This window comes from Phalaenopsis equestris, unplaced genomic scaffold, assembly GCF_001263595.1.
Source record: "Phalaenopsis equestris unplaced genomic scaffold, ASM126359v1 Scaffold000504, whole genome shotgun sequence".
Classification (NCBI taxonomy): Eukaryota; Viridiplantae; Streptophyta; class Magnoliopsida; order Asparagales; family Orchidaceae; genus Phalaenopsis; species Phalaenopsis equestris.
The window spans coordinates 1,046,627-1,068,045 of NW_018164944.1; the positions used below are offsets into that span (position 1 = coordinate 1,046,627).

A 21,419-nucleotide genomic window follows, 5' to 3' on the forward strand; every position below is an offset into this window, starting at 1 on the left:
TTTAGACAGTTGCTGGATCAAGCATACAAAGAAAAAAGAGTGCTTCTAACACGAGATGCTAAGCTCCTGAAACACCAATATTTGGCGAGTAATCAAGTTTACATGGTGAAGAGTTTGCTAAAAAACGACCAACTACTTGAGGTTATTGATTAGACATTCTATGAGATATATGTCTTTGATTTTTTTTTTAATTTTCTCTTGAAATTTCTGCTTTAGTTGTTTTCAGAATTTGCGTTTTGTTTATTTAATATATTGCCGTAACATGCAGCAAGGTTGGTTTTTCTTATTTTGTTGGATTAGTTATAGCAATTGCATTGTCTAGACCTTAACTGACTTTATGGATGATGATTCTTGGAATTTCTAGGAATTGAATGTTAATTTTTTCAGCTGTCAAACATCTGCTTGGCTTTGCACAATTTTCTCTTGTTACTTTATTTCATTATTTATTTTATTCAAATAAAACTTGAGTAATTGAGTTGGTAAGCTTAGCTAACCTACTATAGTAATAATATGATTATGCGTAGTTCTTTGACTGCATTGCTCTAGATTCTGAATTAATGTTCAAGAAAATAATGTTTTACTTATTTCCCACACTAAACCCCGCCCTCCAGAAAATGGTGGTTCTTTCGTTTTGCCAGCCAATGCATCATTGTCCTTGGCTTCAGAACATTGCTAATTGATTTCTTTTTAGAAATCTAAAATGCTTATGAAACTTGTGAATGTCATTCATGGGCCTGCATCCACCTTTTCGGCAAGGTTGAATTGCTCTCGAAAAAATGACTATTGATTTTCTTTTGATTGGCTCGGTTATAGGTCAGACAATTTACTTAACAAACCTGATTTCCGATTCAATAAAATGTACCTTTTTTAAGCCATTGTTGCAATTTTATGAAACAAATTAGTTTTGTATTTTGTTTTGTTATCATGTAATTTTGGTTTGAAAAGACATTTAAGGCATGCTTCACCAAGAGGTGCACAATAAGCGCATCATGACTTGCTATTTTTAGCCTTAGTGTGGTTTTGCACAATTTTTATTCGAGGGGTATACCTTGTGGCTACACTCTGATGCGCATTACATGAAGGCCTCAAATCAATATTTACTTTAAAAAACACACTTTGAAGTTACTTATAAGAGGACTTCACTTTTTTGGTTTAGAGTTTTAATCCATTTGGAGATAGGGCTACAATTCGAGAGCAAAGCAAATGCCAAAGGTTGAGTGTAGTTGTGTGCTAGCAGATAATGGCATGTTAGTGGGATTCAAATGTTAATATCGTCTACAAGATTGAGACAAAATCGTTGAGCTTTAATTAGTTGCTAGTCAACATTTGACTAGTGCAAAGTTCAAGCGACGAATTTGGCTTGATGATTGATGACCCCCTAAATTCGGGAAAAATTTTCTATTTTGACTCTGGACATAGCTCTACATGCGGACTCCCAGTATTATACCGCCATGTGTGCTATATCGGGCCCATCTAAAAAAATATTAAAGCGGAACTGCGGACCATTAAATAACCTCGAAATAACCTTTGCGGTTCCACGTTAATAACCTCAAATAATACCGTGGAGGTTATTTCTGGGTTATTTTGTGGTTTTATTAAAGTGAAATATATGAGTTTTTCAATAACCCTAAAACAACCCCGAAATAACTTACGCGATTCCACTTCAATAACCACGAAATAACCTCTATGATGTATCACACGTGGCAACATATCATTGGAGTCCGTACATAGAGCTACGCTCAGAGTTCAAACAGAAAATTTTCCCCTAAATTCGATCTACTTTTGGCTTTGATCAAGCTCGATTCAAAATCAATGAATTGATTAAGCTATTAAGCTTGATTTGGCTTGAGCCTGACTTGTGTTGAGTTTGGAACAAATCAAGCTTGTATAAGATTTGAATTAGAATGTGCGTGTATATTTGCAGCTGTGTTGGTGGTGTGTTCGGGTGTGTTGTGAGTTTGTGTATACATACATACATACATATATACATTCATTCATGAATACATACATACATGCGTACATACATATGCACATACACGAACTAGCACCCATACATACATACATACTCATCATGCATACATACATTGCATACATACATTGCATAATACATATGTTATGTGTGAGTTTAAAAATCAAGGTGAAAAGAATAACCTTGCTACATATTAGAAGATGAACCTGCACAAAATGTTGCAACATATACAACCAAGCCATAATTGGTTCATTTTGCTATATTATTTTTATTGTGGTGTGCCTTGGACAATAATGTGCCTAATTATTCCTTCATTTTAACAGACATTCTAAGGGTCCGTTTGGGGCAACTGCAGCTTCTCAGCTTTTCAGTTGCAGCTGCGCTGCCTCAAGAAGCTACTGCAGGGAAGCTTATTGCCTGTTTGTTGCAGCTGTGTGAAAACAGTTGTAGGGCAGCTGTTTATGAAAAGATGACCATTTTGCCTCTGTTTAATAAAGTTATTTAAAACAAAACTGTGAAAACCACATTTTTGATACTTTAGAAGTATAAATTTATTTCAAAACAAAACAAAAGTTCAGATACACAACTCACTTAACAGCGAGTATTGAAAATGCTAAAGAAAAAAAAAAAAAAAAAAAAAATTACAAGCAAAAAAATGATGATATTATTTTAAAATGAAGGATGTGTATGTCTCATTTTGAATTCTGACACCTTATCTCATTTTGAATTCCATTGTCGATTAAGACATCTATCACAAACAAGGAACAAAAAATGTTGTACCCTCAATTTCAACAATTACCATCTTTAGATTGTTATTCGTGTCAATTTGCTTAGCACCATTATTTATCTTTTGTTCCCAAATTTAATGAAAAAGTAAGTCATAATTTTGAGTTGGTTCATTTTGATGCTTGAGGATCTTGTTCTATTTTATCTAATGTATTAAGATATTTTGTCTCTTTTATGGATGATTTTTCTCATATGACTTGGCTTTATTTTATGAAATCTCGTACCGAGTTATTGTCACATTTTCAATTTTTTCATCCAAAATTAAAACTCAATTCAATGTTTCAGTTAAAATTTTGAGAAGTGATAATGCCAACGAATATATTGCTGCACCATTTTAGAAGTACATGCATAAAATGGGATGTTTCACCAATCATCTTGTGTTGATACACTATCCCAAAATGGAGTAGTTGAATAAAAAAGATATCTTTTTGAGATGACTAGAGTTCTTTTGTTTCAAAGGAATGTGCCTAAAGGGTTCTGGGCTGATGCAATTTCTACTGCATATATTTTGATCAATCGGTCGCCTTCTACTCTTTTACAGAACTAGACACTCTACGAACTTTTATTTCCATCTAACTCTCTCTTGTCTATTGAACCACACATATTTGGGTGTAATTTTTTTGATCGTGATACTCATCCATAAGTTTCTAAGCTTGACCTTAAGTCATTAAGGTGTCTTTCTAGGATATTCTCATTTGCAGTTCGATGTTTTTCCCCTCTTAGACACCTATATGATTTTTGCTGATACTGTCTTTCATGAACAAATTCTATATTTTGTGACTTATCGGTGCCTAAATCTTCACAAGATCTTGATGAGTTATTAATATATCACATCATAAGTTCAGATCCAACTCTAGCTCCACTTCCTCTAGTGCCTTAACCAATACCACCTATCACTAATGTTAACTGTAGAAAACCTTCTTTTGATCCAAGTCACTAGACCATTTCATTTTCCTCGATGGATCTTCCTCCCACTGACCATAAACTACCTATTGCTTTTTGAAGAGTTAAACGTCAATGCGTCTATCCCATTTCTTCTTGTGTTAACTATAATTTGTTATCTTCCATGTTGACAAGATCTATTTAGAAAAGCTCAATCCCATTATGGATGGAGAGCAAAAATGTTTGATGAGATGAATGCCATAACAAAAGATAGAACTTGTGAACTAGTTGGACTATCTTCTAGCAAGCAAGCTGTTAGCTATAAGTGGGTCTTTGCAGTTAAGTTTCAGTTTGATGGATTTGTAGCTCATGTCAAAGCTCAGTTGGCTGTTGAGTGCTATGATCAAAGTTATGGGATCAACTACTTGGACACATTCTTTATGGTAGCTTAGTTGACTTTAGGTTGTCTACTCCTATCCTTAGCTGCAATGAATAATTAATCATTGCACCAATTGGATATGAAAAATGCTTTTCTGCATTGTGATCTTTTGGAAGAAGTATACTAGAACAACCTTCTGGGTTTGTTGTTCAGGGGGAGTCTGGGAAGGCATGTCATTTTCAGAAGTTCTTATATGGATTGAAGCAAAGTCCTTGAGCATGATTTGAAAAATTTAGTCATGCAATAGAAGGGTTTAGGATACAGAAAAGTGGAATTGATTATACTGCATTCTATTAGAGACCTACTACACGAATCATTCTATTGGTGGTTATTTTGATGCTATTATTATTACTGAAAGCAATGTGCAGAGAATTTTATCATTGAAATTATTTTTTCAAAGTTAGTTCAGCACTAAAGTTCTGGGTTCCTTCAAGTACTTCTTTGGGATTGAGATATTGAGGAGCAATAAGAGTATCTTTCAATTTCAACAGAAGTATGTGTTGAATTTGTTAGCATAAACTAAAAATTAGGAGTCAAACCATATAGTAATTCGATGCTTCTCAATTAGTTACTAACCATAAATGGAAAGTTTTTTAATGATCCTAAATTGAATAAGAAGTTAGTGAAAAAATTAAACTATCTTACTAACTTATCTATTGTCATTCTCTATTTAGGGTTAGCGTTTTGGTGTGTTTTTTGTGAGGACAGTCGTCGGCCTCCGTTTTCCCTTTTAGGGTTGTATCCGAGGACATGTGGTGCTTCGGTTATATGTCACTCTGAAGTGGTGATTATCCTCCACTTTACCCTCCCACAACCTCCTCCGTGTTGTTGACCTACACCCCCCTTTTTTGCTCACCGCAGCTCATCCACAACACCCACCCTTTTCTGCCCAATGCAGTCCCTCATCTCCTGTGACCAACCTTCTTGCTTGTTCGTTGCAGTTCAACCACACATCCTCTCTTTTCTTCTTGTTGCTGTCCAACCACAACCACCCTTCCCCTTTTTTGTCGTCCAATCACAACCCCCACTCTTCCACTTTCACTTCCGCAGCCTACCACCATCCAATCACCGCTTTTTTTACCTACCGCCTCCAATCCGCAAACCACCTGATCTCTGTTACCCTCCAAACCGTCATCCACTTGAGCCCAACTATCTTCCCACTGCAACCCTATTTTCCCACAATTGCAGCCACCGTTGACAACCCACTCAACACCCTGATTGACAACCTAGTTTTGTGTCATGTCGTTGTTTCTGTTGTTTTCAAGTGTTTTGTTTATAACCATTTTGAATTCCAACACTAATATTTGCAATTTGATCGTGGTCTGGGTTACTACAATATCATTTTAGCTCTGACAACAAGTGAGCACAAGGGTCATGAAAACGATGGGGATGACGAGCTCTGCAAGACAAGTATTCACGTTAGGACTAAGAAGGTGCATGAGAAGCATCCACTGAAGAACAACACATTGTGTTGAAAATAGACACAATCTTAAGCATCACAACGAGTATTGCAACACTCAAGGGTCTCGATGTGAAGCTACCAATACACAACATTACATTAAGGCCATATGGCGATGAGACCTTGAGTACACTAGGCAATGCTTGCATGCTTGACAATCCACTCAAAAACATCCCTGCAGCTTGACAGTGCTTCCTTCCAATAGATATACATGCCTTACATCAAGCTACAAACATCAAAATCTCTAAAATTCTCAAAAAGCTTACCTTTTTTAAAGCCATTATAAATGCAAGTCGCAGCTAAAATATGCAAGAGTGGTCCACATAACTTCCACAAGGTGTCAAACCTCAAAATTAGGCTGAAAGAAAAAAAATTGAGAAGAAAATGCTCGCCCTCAGGTAAGCGAGGGCGTGCAGGCCCCCAGGAGCACGCACGTTAGCGCAGATTAAGATAGACATTTTATCTTTAAAAAGATCAATGGAGACATTATTTACTTAAATCAACATTCTGATTCAAGTTGCTGATATTTTCACTGAATATCTACCTCAAGGCCGCTTCGTTGTTTTGAATACTAAGTTGGGTCTTTACAACATCTATGACCCAGCATGAGAGGGAGTGTGGAATTTTGAGTTTCCTATTTTTAGTATCATTCTCTTTTATTATCTTTTCTTTTTCATATTTCTTTCTTTTTGAGTTAATTTATCATCTCTAAGTTTTAATATTTGTAACTAAGTTTGTTATAATTCTTCCTTATTAAATAGGTAGAACAATTGTAATTTGATTATTAAGAAATATGATAATACAATTTTCTCCACTTTTCTTCAGTTGGAAAGTTGAATTTTGAAAATTTAGGGTTAGGACTCGGAATTGTTGTTGGGATGCTTGGGTTATGGTGGGGATTTTTTTTTGTTTTGTTTTGGAAGGGTTATTATATTAGATTTTCTTTGGAATTTTAATTTGGGGTAAGAAAGACAAATTCCAAAAAATTTAGGGTTTACCGAGTACTAATATCGAATGACATCTTTTTGGGCTTCAAGAAGATGTTTAGGATGCTGATTTCATTGGGAGGTGGTTGTGAAAGAGTATGAGAATGACAATGGGGGTGATCAATGATGTTTGGAAGGAGATAGGGGGTGAAGTCTGCTTTTGGACAACATGTTTGAGTGTTTCGGCGGTTGTTCAGACTAAACAACGGTTGAAGGGTGAACTGGCCAAGTATGGGTGGTGAGCAAGATCCACCACCTATTTCTGCACAAGCTACATACACATCACTTGCAAAAGGAAGAGGATACATTACTGCTTAGGTAGAAATCAGAGATTGCATATTCAAATTACAAAAAACCAAATAAAAAGTCCCCACAACAAAAAATTATAACATTTAAAATATTTTCTGTTTGAAAGAAATCTTAATTATAATTAAAGAAATAAGAAATAAGCTAGAAAATATATAAATTCATGTTGAATTTGATATTAGGGCTGGAAAGCTGCTTGATTGGTCTATCCTATGTTCGCAGTATCGACGGTTCCATTGTAGGCTGAATCCGGCATTCTTGGAATTGAGTCCTCTTGTGGAATCCCGCAATTGCGGGGTCGTGGACCACGATTCTGTTGGTAGCTCCCCCGTCATGAATGCTAATGCTTATTTGGTTGCTTGGTTTGCATCTCTAACCATTGAAATTTATAGTTAAACTGATTTTCCAAACTGTTTATAAAAGGCTCAGATTGAGAAGTTTGGAAAGAAAATATTATTTCTGCATCTGCATGGATATCATGTTCCAAACTGCATCTGCATGGATTATCCTGTTCCATACTGCATCTGCATCTAATTATATATCTGGCTTAATTTCATCTATTTTTTAGATTTCATCATTTTTTCATCTTCAGTATTGGTTTGGCTGGCTTTTTAATTCCCCATGTCGAGCCTTGCATATGTTACATAGGCCATTTTTTATGGCGTCTAAAATCCTGCAGAGGTTAAACCCATCTTTATATTGCTTTTGCCCTTATACGGTAAGACTTGAAATAATTTAATAAGTTTATATAATATGATCTGTTGGATGAGATCTATTGTGTACATTCCTTTTTACTGAATAAAAGTATCAATCACAATTTATGCTTCATGTCAGATATTGGGCAGAAAAATAGTACTTCTAAATCCCTGAGTGCTAACTTGTTTTATCGTATTCTGTGGTGCAATTCTATTCACTTCTCTAATAGTATATCATGTTCTTGAAAGTATAATAAATCCTCTTAAACAATATTAGTTATCGGATCTCAATTTCTAGCCTGAACAGGAAAACTGAATATCGGTTGTGACCATGTTTTGTGAATTTCTATGTCACATCTACAGGTGATTGAAACCTTTCATTTGAATATTTCTGAGGAACAGCTCATGTCAAGATGCACAAAATGCAACGGTAGCTTCATTCAAAAACCATTGACATATGAGGAAGCTATTGAAGCTTCCAAAGGGTTCCAAATCATTCCTAACTGCCTCTTTGACAAAGATACAGAATTTTGGCAGTGCACTGACTGCAGGCAGCTATACTGGGAGGTTAGTATTTTTCTTTAAATTTACCTTTTTAGTGCATCCATGAAGGTTATTTATTTCCTTGGTAAAAAATTGAAAATACTTGATGCGTAAGCATAATTTCTATAGAGTGGTATTATAGATTTAGTGAGTTGATCCTGTATATTTTATGTCTTTAGTAAATTATCTTGTTTGCTGGATACCTTTTTTATGTAGATAAATAAGGCAGTGGTCTAAACACCCCCATGTTCTCATATGTTGAAAAGTTTTTTCAAATACAATATTTACTGTTTTATAGCGAATTATTATAAGATTGGCTATAATTAATCCATTCTTCCCATTCATAAATTTTCATCATTTATTCCAGGGAACCCAATATCATAATGCAGTCGAAAAGTTTGTCAACATATGCAAGCTGAGCACATGATCCGCACATCGGCTCTTTTTACAATCCAGTCCTGGCTTTGAAAATTTAGGCCCGAGAAGTCCTCATGACTACACACTCATGTAAATATTCAGTAGGTGTCATAGGTGTTAGACCTTGGTATATGAAATAAGAGAGATAAGACTGATCAAGGCTGTCGTTAATTCTTCTCACTATTTCTTGCTTGCACATTTCTTTGCTGGATAGCTAAAATGGCAAGGAAGAAGTGAAAGGTTTGACCAAATGTTCCTTCTTGAACAATTAGCTCAAATTTACGTACCTGCACTATTTTGTATTTTTATTTTTTATTGATAATTAAATGGGGATGTTGGAGGAATAAGGCAGTCGATTTGCAAAGTATCTGTTGATGTTTTGTTGTGTTTTGGGAGTGACAAGTTGAGGTGTTAATTTCCTGAGTTTCAAACTAGTGCGAGGGATATGGAGGGAAGCATGCTTTTGATGAGTCGCGTAGTGGTGCATATTATGAGGTACATTCATTTAGGATCTTTGAGCTGATCGGCTCAAATTCAAGAGCAACATATTTTTAATCTTATATCTAACTTATATATGATAGAAGGTCATGATATTAGGAACATTATTTTATCATGTATAACACTGATTTTAGGTTTTGAAAATTTACATGCATCCTGCACAATTCTTATGTATTTACATATCTAACACTAACACTTTGGTGTTTTCAACCTATCATGAAAATGTAGCATTTCACTTTTAAAAAGTTAGTAATGTGGTATTTCTGATGTAATATTGAATATTTGAGTGTTGTTCATGTAGTTATGAAAGTTTAGGTGTTAGATTTGTAAACAAATTAGAATTGTGTGGTATGTATTTAAGTTTCCCTTTTTATTTAATATATGAATGTAATTGTTAGATGATATTAATTTTGAGTGCTTAGGAAGAGCTCTTCTTCTTGTTTATTATTTATTTATTTATTTATTTTTTTAATGTGGAGCGTTTTCCTTGATATAATAAACAATAGGGCCTATAGAATATTTTAAAGTGTTGGAGACTAGTACCTAAGAGATCAGGTATGAAAATTACGGTAATCTTAAGATCATGCTAAATGATACTGGTTTGACACTTAACCCAGACATTAAGCATTACATGACTTGGTTAAGTAGTTTTTATAAGACTTAAATTTTATTGAATTAGAGTGGCTAGGTTTTATTTAATTTTTCCTTGAATGCATTTTTCAATTTGTCATGGATTGGTATTACTTAGTTAAAAGAGCATATAGCTAGGCTAGGCTTTATAATATTAAGCTTGGTTTAGCTTTGTTAGACTTCTTAGATTTGTTTGACTAGTTATGTTAAGCTATGTCTGGATTTTCTTGTGTAATTGTCAGTTAATTGGGTTACGCCTTGCTTAATTTTACTTTGCTCAGTTTCATTTAGAATGACATGGTTTAGTTTCACTTTGCTTTAAATGGCTTGAATTAGCTTACCATGGCTTAACTTTTCTTTGCTTGGCTTATTTTGCATGGGTTTATTTGCATTTTTTAATTTTAGCTTATCGTGGCTCGTATTATCTAGCCAATGTTAGAATTGTAAGATAGAGTAGGCATGTCAGGACTACACAATTATTAATTTACCTTTGCTTTACTTAGCTTAGTTTACTTTTACTTGGCCTTATATTTGTTAGCCTACCTCAGCAAAGCAAAGCCTAGATTACCACATCTTATAGAGAATTTGCTTTGAATTGTTGGCTTAATAAAATTTTTGTTGCTTAAATAGCTAATAGCAGCCAAGCATTAACTTTTATTAGCTAAGCACTAGTATTGTTTTCTTGAATCAATTTATGGCTTAGCTTGGGCTTTGTATTAACATAAAAACATCTTGCTTAAATTAGCTTGTCTTTGCAAAGCTTAGCTTTACTTTGTGTGTTAAGGCTTCTCTTCTTCTGACTTTGTGTGGCTGGACTTGACTAAGCTTAAGTAGATTTGGCATTGCATGACATAGCTTAGCTTGCTTGGCAAAACTTAGATGGGCTTGGATTGGCTTGGCTTGATTGTTATTGTTTGGATTTGCTTGACATTGGTTGGCATAGCTGAACTTTGCTCGGTAAGGCTTCTCTGTAAAAAATTTGCTTGGTTTGGCTTAACTAAGTCATTTTTTGGCATTACCATTGCATGACTTTACTTTGCATAGCTAAGCTTAGTCTGGCATGAATTGACTTGGTTTAGCTAAGCTTGATTTGACTTGCCTTTGTTTGAATTGGATTCGCTTGGCTTGACAAGCCTTTTTATGCAATAGCTTAAAATATAACCCAAGATAAGCTATGATTAGCCACACCAACCCATACAAAGCCAAGCAAAATCATAAGAGAATGTTAATACCCCCACAATCAAGGAGGCCTACCACACTCTTTTTGGATTATTTTGAGGCGAGCATCAACCAATAAAACTTTCAAAATCACCCGGATTAACCTGAAGTTAGCTTGAAAAAAGACCACAACATTCAAAAATTATTTTGGAGACTTAACTAAAGTCTTGACACATTTGACAGGCCATAGAAGACTTAAAATCTTAAAAATATTTTGGGTATGCGATTCTATAGAATCCTTGGGACAATAATTAATAGTTTATAATTTTTCATTAAATTATTAGAATTCTTAGTATCTTAAAACTTCTAATTGAAATCTAAAATACTCTAAAATTTTGTAGATAGAATCATTTATGCATGGAGAACCTTAGAAAATTCTCTAAGGATTTATACATTACTCCTTCGAGGACTTGCTATACTTCTTTGTCAAATAAAGTGACTACTACCATTGATACCCGCATGGAAACTCCCCTCGACGAACCTTCTCCCTCTTCGTGTGTTGCTTTAGCATATATACATGAATGATTAGATGAATCTTCAACTTGATTGGGGTGGATCCTCAAGTTGATTGGGAAATGGAGTTTGTTATGAACCATCCCTACACAATTGATCACTTCCAAAAATGATTTAAATCTACATACAAAACCATTGTGCACCTCTTTTATTTCTTTGGTAGGAGTTTCATCAACAAAAGCTTTCTTTCATTAAACTTGAGATGTCTTGTCTTCTTATTTTGGTATGAATAAAATTCCCTTTAGAATTCTTGTCTTCCTATGTATCCTTTATTGTGGTATGAATAAAATTCCCTTTCGGGTTCTCTTAAAAAAAAAAAATCTAAAACCATAAACTCTCAACTTTAATAGATTTGTCATATGATTTTCTTAATCATAAACACTCAACCCAAAACCTCGAATCAAAACTTTAAACTGTAAACTATAATCCCTAAACGATAAACCATTAAACTCTAACTATTAAATCTAAAACATCGAATAAAAAAGCTAAACTTTAAACCCTAAACTCTAAACTTTATAAAGCTAATTCCCAACCATAATCTATAAACTCTAAACTATAAACCCTAAAACACAAAATTTTGAACCCTAAATCCTAAAAAAAATAAACATTAACTCATAAATGTTAACCCTAAACTCACCCAAAACACAAAACCACAAACCCAAAACACAAAACTCTAAAATTCAAATCCTAAATGCTATAAATATAAGCTCTAAACCTTAAACCCTACACTATAAATATAAAATGCTAGATATTGGGAGCGAAAGAGAATGCTAAAACTAACTTTATACTAGTTATTACAACATTTATAAATTAATTGGAAGTTCTTTAACTAAACATTCTTATGATAGCTAACAAGCAAAAACCCCCCATGGTTGAAAAGAGTGCAGAGCCATCCATATCGATCAGGCAAAAAAGCCTCCATAGTCTAAGAGAATCCAGATCCATCCAAAAAAATTAATCAAAAAGCGTCCATTGTTGAAGAGAATGCAAATCCATCTACAACAATCCCTTTTTGTGCTATATCTGCTTGTTTTCTAGAGGTATTATAATAAAATGAATTATTATAAACAATAACTACTAACTACTAATCAAATTTAACAACAATTCATTCGAAGATCGAAGATAAGTTAGCCAATGTTGTGTTACACTCAAATGATGATGATGAATATTGTTGAGCATCAAAATATCCAAAAAAAATTTGAGTGTTATGTAATTTTTTTTTACTAAGCATTAATAATTTAAATTTTATCGTAACTACGTGTTGTACCAAGTTAGATATCGGGTGCAACCTTGTTTTCTTTTATTTTTTCTACGTAAGAACATCAAATGATAAGTTGAATTTACAGGAATACATCTAATAAAAGATCTTGAGGTAAAATGAGATTCTTACCGCTAATTAGAGAAGAAAAATTATGTGTAAAATGATGTCGTACTAAGGAAAGCCATTATTCTTGACATTTAGAAAAAAATTCGAACAATGGAACAAATCCCAACATGAACATTCATTAAGATATATTGAGATGAAAATAGGCATGTTGTACCGAGTTAGATCTCGGGTACAACCTTGTTTTTTTAATCTTTTCTATATAAGAACATTACATGGCAAGATAAATTTGCACAAATACATTCAATAATAGATCTTGAGGTAAAATGAAACTCTTATGACTCATCAGAGGTGAAAAGTATTGTCCAAAATGATAGCGTACTGAGGAAACCCAGTGGAACAACATGATTGTTCTGAATAATTTCCTCGGAAAAATTTTGAATAATGAACTTAATCCAAATTTGACACATACCAAAGATGACTTCATATTGGACAAAATGATAGCGTACCAATCATGAATAAGAAAAAGACTTGTCTTTGAATATGAAAAATTTCTCTTATTGAATATTACAAGTATCAAGAGTTTCAATGCTATCAATTTAAAGTGGTGACATAAAATATCTTATCTATACTCAAAACATGATGCTTTGCTAGCTTCATGTTACAATTAGATAAGATCAAAATTTTGATATCATGTCACAATGTGGGTACGAGCAAACTTAAGGCTAAGTTAATTCTCAAATGAAATACTTGAAATTCCTGGAAAGACATTGACTAACGCACATGTATGACTGATTAACTTTGGTGTCATTAAATTATGCACATGTAGTAACACAATATTTTAATGTGTATCAAAGAGCATACAATCATATCCTAAAGCACACTAAATGTGTCAAATTACTAAATTTTAATCCGGAATGTGCTCCGACAATCAAACTAAAAGCTCAATTGCACGATCCAAGAATGTTGCATGAGCTTAATTGAATAGAATATTTAAATATATCATTTTAAAAGCATGCTAAGTTCACAAAACAACCGTTGGCTATGCTCTAAAAGACATGCAAATATGCAATAATTACGAGATTCATGTTTTCAAAATTAGATACGACTATCAAATTATGCACACTTTTGATCAACTCGCCTTGCCTATAGGACATGATCATAAGTCCCACTAGCATAGTCCGATCATCTTATTAATACGGATTGGAGTTGATGAGACTGAATGTTACTTAGTTTGATCATTCTCTGTGTTAGGATGAAAGTTCCCAAGATTGACTAATGAATGAATATTAATTGCATATAAGAAATGGGGAGAGTTTCACTCGTAAAATAATGAATTAATTTATTAAAATACAACATTTTCTGATAATGGCCGAGTTAAAAGAAAATATGAACTGAATGGGTTCATTTCCAAAATTAAATTTCAACAATTTCTATTTGAAATTCAATTATCTCAATTTCTGTACCAGGATCTTTTAAGCAGGATAGTATTGATATGGTTCAAATTTAATCATGTGTTATTCACAAACTTGATCCTTCGCAAGCAAGATGCAAGTTGATAAGTGTTTAATTCTTATAAAAAAAATTAATAAAACCTTAATAATCCACAAAAATATAAAACATTAAAAAACAAAAATTACTAAAAATTAAAAATTAGCTAAAACATAAAAATCATCCACCCTTCTCACAAGTTTGTTAAGAGTAACAAATATATGTTTGACTTAAGCTAACATAGAGCTAATGTCATATACTACTAAATTCACTCTCAAATGGATGTGATAGTGAGGACATGCCATGTGTCCTCTATCCATATGGCTTGGCCATCCGATTTCACAAAAAAAGTGGTTAAGTCCTAAGCTCTATAACTGGGTGGCTGCTGTTAAATGACACCATTAAATTATGAACATAGTTGTAGCCTGTATATTCCCAACCGAATCTTTATTCTTTTAGATGTGAATCATAGGGTATACTTGATAAAGTAGAAAAATTTTTGCCTTACATAAACTTCATCCCAAGCCTACATGGTTCCCTTGGATGAGATAACCCATGATTGCTGATAAGGATCTTTTAGTGAGGTTAAGTTGACTACCTCCTATGACTAAGTAGACCAGGGTCCACGATAATCTAATATGACGAAACCATAGGATCTTGATCAGGTGCATCATTATTCTCAATACGATATTCTTTTTTAGCGTAAAATAATCTAAAATATCAATCAAATTTTACAACGCAAATCCTAAACTGCTGCTACTATACAATGAAAAATTATTTCTGTAATGACTAGCCTTAGTTGAAAGTGCTCCTCTATTATAATGAATAATTAACCATAAGGGCTTGCGCATATGAAAAATCTTGAACCTCAGATCATAAAGTTCTCACAAAATGAAAGTGAAATCTCTAGTCATTGTTTTATCTATAACTTCATCCACGTTTCAAAAATTTGACTTGAACCTCAAGTAAAATCTCGTCACCATAAATTATTAGGCTCCAAAAAATTTTTTGCCCCCGCTCCCTCAAAATATAAAGTTAATTATTGTACCCTCATTGTTGTACGATGAATGACTCGTCAATAAATTAGTTATTTTACATAATTATTTTTTTCTATATCATTATATGTTATAGTTTTATGACTAAAAATTACATCAAAAAAGGATTTTTGGATATGGAGTAAAACATGACCATAATAACTCTGGTTTAAAGTAATCATTTCCCCTTTATTTCTCACTTTATGAACCCTTGTCATAATAAATTTTTACATTTCTATCCAACAATTAAAATTAACCATAATTTATTTCTTGCATATCAACAAAAAAAGAAAAAAATGAATAAATATTACCCATAATTTTCACAATAAATACTGAAATTGTGCCATCCTATTTAACCATAAAAGACAAGGCTATCAGACAGAAAGAAATAACATAATCCAAATAAAAGTCTTGAGTGCAGGCATTTGTCTGCTGCATATTCTATGTAATTAGTCCCATGCTCTAACAAATCTAACAACCATTGAAGCTTACAAAGTTCCTAAAAGCATACATCATGAGGCTAGCCATATGTCTACATTTAAGGTTCAGCAAATTACATGATTATCATTGGTATTTAATTAGTATTTATGTACATGTCTGTTCTGTTTTGTTCTTTTGGATTTCTGTTAATGCGATGCGAAATTAGTTGTGTAATTTAACTTTATATGTGTATTTCTTCTTGTTATTAGTTTATTTCCACCAAGTCAACCAATATTTGAGGCTAATATTTTAAATTTTTATAAGAATTGTGTGTTTTTTTAATTTGTGTTTAAATATCTTTAGCGAAACATGTACATGTCAAGTCTAAGGGTCCGTTTGGGGCAGCTTGTGCGTTTCAGGATAAACTGCTTATCCTGAAAAACGGCCCGCGGGCCGGCTGCAGAAGTCGACCCGCGGCTTGCGTTTATTTTAAAAACCCAAACGTAGTTTCAGATAAGCTGGCTTATAGATGTCAATGTAAAAACCCAAACGGTACGGCGGCATTTTGAAAACGCCGCCCGCACTTATAAGCTACCCCAAACCGACCCTAAAACACTAGTGGAGTGTGATTCAAGTTCTATGAAATTTAAGGTTCAATTAGGTTAAGTCTAATTATTTGATTTTATATAAGAGACTGAGCATGATTGGCTCTACAATAAAGAAAACATAGCCTGACATTGCTTCACATTACAACTAAACCCTAAACCCTAAGGTAATACATTTATAGTTAATTACTTCCTAAGAGAAGTTATCTCCAAAAAAATCTTGATTAAAAGAGTAGCATTTGATTTTATGAATTTTAAAGTTTTAAATCAAGATTATTATTTAGGGAGTCCATTCGGAAGGTTCAAATCAAAGAGGTTTCTTGTAGATGTCAATGGAGGAGAAGTAGAAAGTGCTTAAATATTAAAAATATTAGTAGCACTTTAATTTATCCTCTATTGGGCTTTACAACTTTAGGATTAATGTTTATTTTAATTTAGTTATTTACTATATTAAAAATTTAGAACGTATGCTTTTAAAATTACAAATACTAAATAGACCCAAAAAGTTAAGTATTCTGATGTGAAAAAGAGAAATGATGTATCTCTGATCCTAAATAAGGTGAGAACCACTATCAAAGTAGATCTCAAACTTAACTCTAGTGATATGCAGTCTATATTAACAAAATATGAGGATTATCAATTTGACGAAAATATACAGGTACCGATGAAATCGACCGACTTAATACCGCTAGTCGACCGAAGAACTGTCGATGAACTATAAGCCTGTCCTTCTACTGCAGGTTCACTCATGCCAACAAGAGACGGATGTCCACACCGATGACCAGATAAAGGTATAGCCCCCAAAAAGCTTAAGTATCAGCGTTTTTTTGCCTTTCATATTTGAAGATTTTTTTTCATCTAACTTAACACATATGTTGCTTGTCTGCCCCATCATAAACCTGATCACATATTCATATTTTTGCAGCCTATTTATTACAACATGTCCTATAATTACTATCTTCAATTTGTACTATGTATTATTATTATCACTAATAGTTGCATTTAACTACAATCACCCATTTTTAAGACATCTCTTCATATATAGTTTAAACAATTAAAAAGCTTAGGGAAAGAAAAACCTAAACTTTTAAAGTTAGTACTTATTCAAACTAACCAATACTTTGCAATCAATAGAGGAAGAATACAATAGCAGCAAGTTGGCAATCTTTATCACATCGCTCTTTCACACAACATAGAAACGATCGGTAAGAATTCGAATAAGCTTCCAACCATTTTTGATCTTCCAACCATTTTTGATCTCTACACAACTTTAACAAAAACAACAAGATGGCCATCACTATTTCTATGCTAAAAACATCAAGACTTGTTAGTTTAATCTGTGTGTAAATCTACATGAGCATTGAGCTTAATCTTTACATTGGAAAATAACTACTTCAAAACAGAAAACTGGCATGCAAAATTACAGAAACCATTAATTTAAAAAAGATTGAAAAGAAGAGCCTTTTATATATCTTATTTTTATATTTTACAGCACCAATATCTGAATGGAATTAACTCATTCTCTTCTTCAGAAACATTCAACCAATCTCTCTCTAAGTACAAAAAGAAAAAGAAGAAGAAGAAGCAAAATGGCAATATTCATAAAAACATTTAATTAATGCAAGAGAAACAAATTATTTGGCTTTTTAGAGAGGGAATAGCATTGCAGAAGCACAGCCAATACTTGTTAGATTCTATAACTTTTTTTTAATAATATTTACCCCTTTAACTCAACTCCAAGGCTATATATATATATATATATATATATATATATATATATATCCCTTATCATTCAATCCATCCTCACCTTTAACACCGTCACAAGGAAGAAGAAGAAGAAGAAGCAGACATGGCGTGATATTGATTCGGCTAGTTTCCTGTCATCTATTTGAGTTGTAAGAGACAAGCCGAATCAATATCACTCATGTATACTTCATTCTAAGCACCTCTTCGATCTCGTCAAATTTTTGGATTTTGTTCCTTTTTATTGCGGGTTCTATATATCTAATACATTTTAAGGTTAAGACGGTGTTTGGTATCATATTATTTATAAGATTTGATCATGAGTTTAACTTAAATTAAGCAAAAAAAAAAATCCAATAAATCCAATTTCTTCTGTTTGATCTTTCTATCGTCACTTTCCCGTCTTTTTTACGACACAAATCCTGATTTAGTAATTTGATTGTGAGCCGGATTTATTTTACCGTCACTCGCGAGGCCTTCCATCGCAGCGTCGATCTAATAAATCTGAATTTATTGAATTTGATAAATTCTATTGAACGTAAGAGTAAGTTGCAGCTAAACACCGCCTAAGATTTGTTTTTTCTTCTCTTTGTTTTGATCCCTTAATCTTTAATTAATGCTGATCTTTTTTAAGAACCGTTGAATTTGAAAGTATGAAATATTTTTTTTATTTGGCTCAAGTTTTGTGCTTCCACTTACCTTAGGGGTAGCATAAAAGCTTATATAATCTATCTTACAATTCAGTTCATTTTTGACTAAAAATATTGCTAAATTTGAATTAGGATTTTTATTTTCATAAACATTTTATAGTTGAACCAAATGAAAATAATAGTATATATGAAGCTATTTAACTTTAGATTAAAGATTGGGCTATAATTTTATAGCATAGGGAGTATATTTCCTTTTTTCAATTTATGAAAAACCAAATAATCAAACTTTGTTTAACATAGTAAAAAATCAAATTAAATTGAATCGTACTGATCACAAACAATCTCTTAACTTTATTTTTAATATTGCTAGACTGAAAGTCAGAATTAGAATTGAACAGTTCGATTTGATTTAGTCTCATATTTGGTAGATTATTTCTCTATTGCTTCATATTTGGATTAGACCGAGTAGGAATCAGATTAAGGGTTGTAGGTCTGAGTAGTAGAAAGAAACCCTATTTTTAAGGGTGCACAACCTATCCTAGATTTTTAGTAGGAGCATCTACTTGACGAACGAAACATGTTGATTGAAAATTTGTTATGGAATCTTGACTTTTCTTAGGTTATTTTGTTGGAGGTTTTGAACGGTGTAACCTATTATAGATAAAATTGAATGAAATTTATCAAAAATGTAAGACCCATTCTAAGTTGTATAACTAGAGGTACTAAACGGTGTTAACCTGTTAAGGTAAAGGGAGAATGAAATGCACCAAGAATGTAAGACCCATTCTAGGTTGTATAACTGAAGATGCTCGATGGTATTATTCTGTTTTGGATAAAGTCAAATGAAATCCATCAAGGATGTAGGACCTATCCTAAGTTATATAGTTAGATATGCTCGATGAGGTTAACCTGTTATAGAAAAATTTGAATGAAATATACTAAGGATGCCTGACATATCCTAGGTTGTTAGTTGAAAGTTCTGGTTGAAGACCGTAGCTTATTTTGGAAGAGATTGAAGGAAATATACCAAGAATTTTTAATTTATCTTAAGTTGTTAGTTGAAGCTTTTACTTGATTATCACAGTCTATTCTAGAAGAGGTCAAATCAAGTTCTTCTGGGGCCGATTAAACTCATAATGAGATAATAGAGATGATTTGTATTTCTCGAGTCAGGGTGTAGGTTGAGATGAATCGTACTTTTTCTTAGAAATATGGTTGCAACCATATTTGAAATGATATTTTTCACTATATTATTATTGATTTTGAATTTGTTATTCCTAGTAGGGGTATTTTAACATGAGCGTGGTCATTTTGTATAAAGCAACCCATGTATCCAGAATTGAGATTGCTAGCTTCTTGAATCGCTTGAGGAGGAACCCCAATATTATGAAGGGTGCTTAGAGAGCACTTTTTAGTTGGACATATGCTTTTAGTGTGTGATCTAGTTGTTATGTTTAAGATGTTGACAATAGTGTCCACTTGAATTTGCAATAAAAATTGCCCTAGGGCCTTAGAATCAATCCTCATAACTTGATGTCTGAATGAAATGCTAGAAGATAACCCCACTACAATATTTTCAAGGAAGTTGACATGAATGACCTTTCGAGATTATAGTGAAGGTTCCTCCCCAGTCTAAAATTGCTTCTCAAAGACTTTATGTTTGCATGGGATGCAGAAAGATTATCCCACCACAATCATGTCTAATATAATTTCAACAGAATTGAGCAGAAGAATGAACTAAATCACATATCTAAGAGAGAGAGATAATATTATGTTTACTAATTAAAGAACTAATCCATAATGCATAATGAGAATGATATCATTAAACTCCATAAAATAGTGTGCACAAATAAGAATTGGAAGTTATGATAAGACTTCAAAAAATTCAAAATGTTGTTAAAATAAATTAAGGTAAGAACATTATTGCCCAAGGAAGTCCATAATAAGGAGAAAATATGCAAGGCTTTTTATATAACATTTGAGATCACAAGTCAAGATTGGATTAAGGTGTACAAGAAAAAAATTGATAGGACAAATATCTCTAAGAAGAACATAATGAAAGAGTAATTCTATATGTGATAAAAGTTATCATTGATTTTAACACAAAATGTAACACCTCTTTAAAATTATCACCAACTATGATACAAATCTTAATTCTATGTCAATTTAAATTGTTTTTGTTTACAATTAATACTCCTTATCCATCTTAATGGATGTCAAAGAAGGAATAGACATTTTGGAACTCGTAAAAGCCATTTGAATAAAATGCTTGAGTAATTCATATGTACCCTATTAGTAAAATCAAAAAGTATAAAACAATAGAGAAATTGACAATTGGACTTAGAAACCTAGACAAAAATGTTAAGAGAAGCACTACCTTCCTTCATGCATTTCTTGTAATACTCCTTTTAATGAAACATGCATTCTTGCTCCAAAAACATAAGAATTAAAATTAATAGCCGAATCACATTATTTTCCCTCAAAATGTTCATAGATCTCTTTTTGGGGTCTCGTAGACTGCTAACAATGTGGCTTTACAATATCAAAGTATAAGATTTGAAGAAGAACCCTAGATAATGATGCTGATGAATTAGATAAAATCTTTTTTCTTGAACCTTTCTCAGAGTAAGACTAGTTTTCTCAGCAAAATAATCACTAATAGTGCTTGAGTTTCAAATTGATAAATTCTATAATATTAAAATTATTATAACTTTAATTATTATTTTTGTTATTGATGATAATGTTGATGTTGTAATCAATATGAGAGTATATAACTCTAATGTAGTTGTCTATTTTGAAGCACCATCCAAT

At 32.7% G+C, this 21,419-nt stretch overlaps 1 protein-coding gene across 1 annotated transcript in view; it reads left to right on the forward strand.

Moving 5' to 3' along the window:
* Positions 1-8,829, forward strand: part of LOC110028201 (exonuclease mut-7 homolog) — a 47,457-nt gene extending 38,628 nt beyond the window's left edge. The window contains exons 6-8 of the mRNA XM_020729954.1: positions 6-141; positions 7,886-8,089; positions 8,433-8,829. Coding sequence (XP_020585613.1) covers positions 6-141; positions 7,886-8,089; positions 8,433-8,492 — 400 coding nt within the window. The 3' untranslated portion in view covers positions 8,493-8,829. The remainder of the gene's footprint in view (positions 1-5; positions 142-7,885; positions 8,090-8,432) is intronic.
* The last annotated feature ends 12,590 nt before the right edge of the window (positions 8,830-21,419 follow it).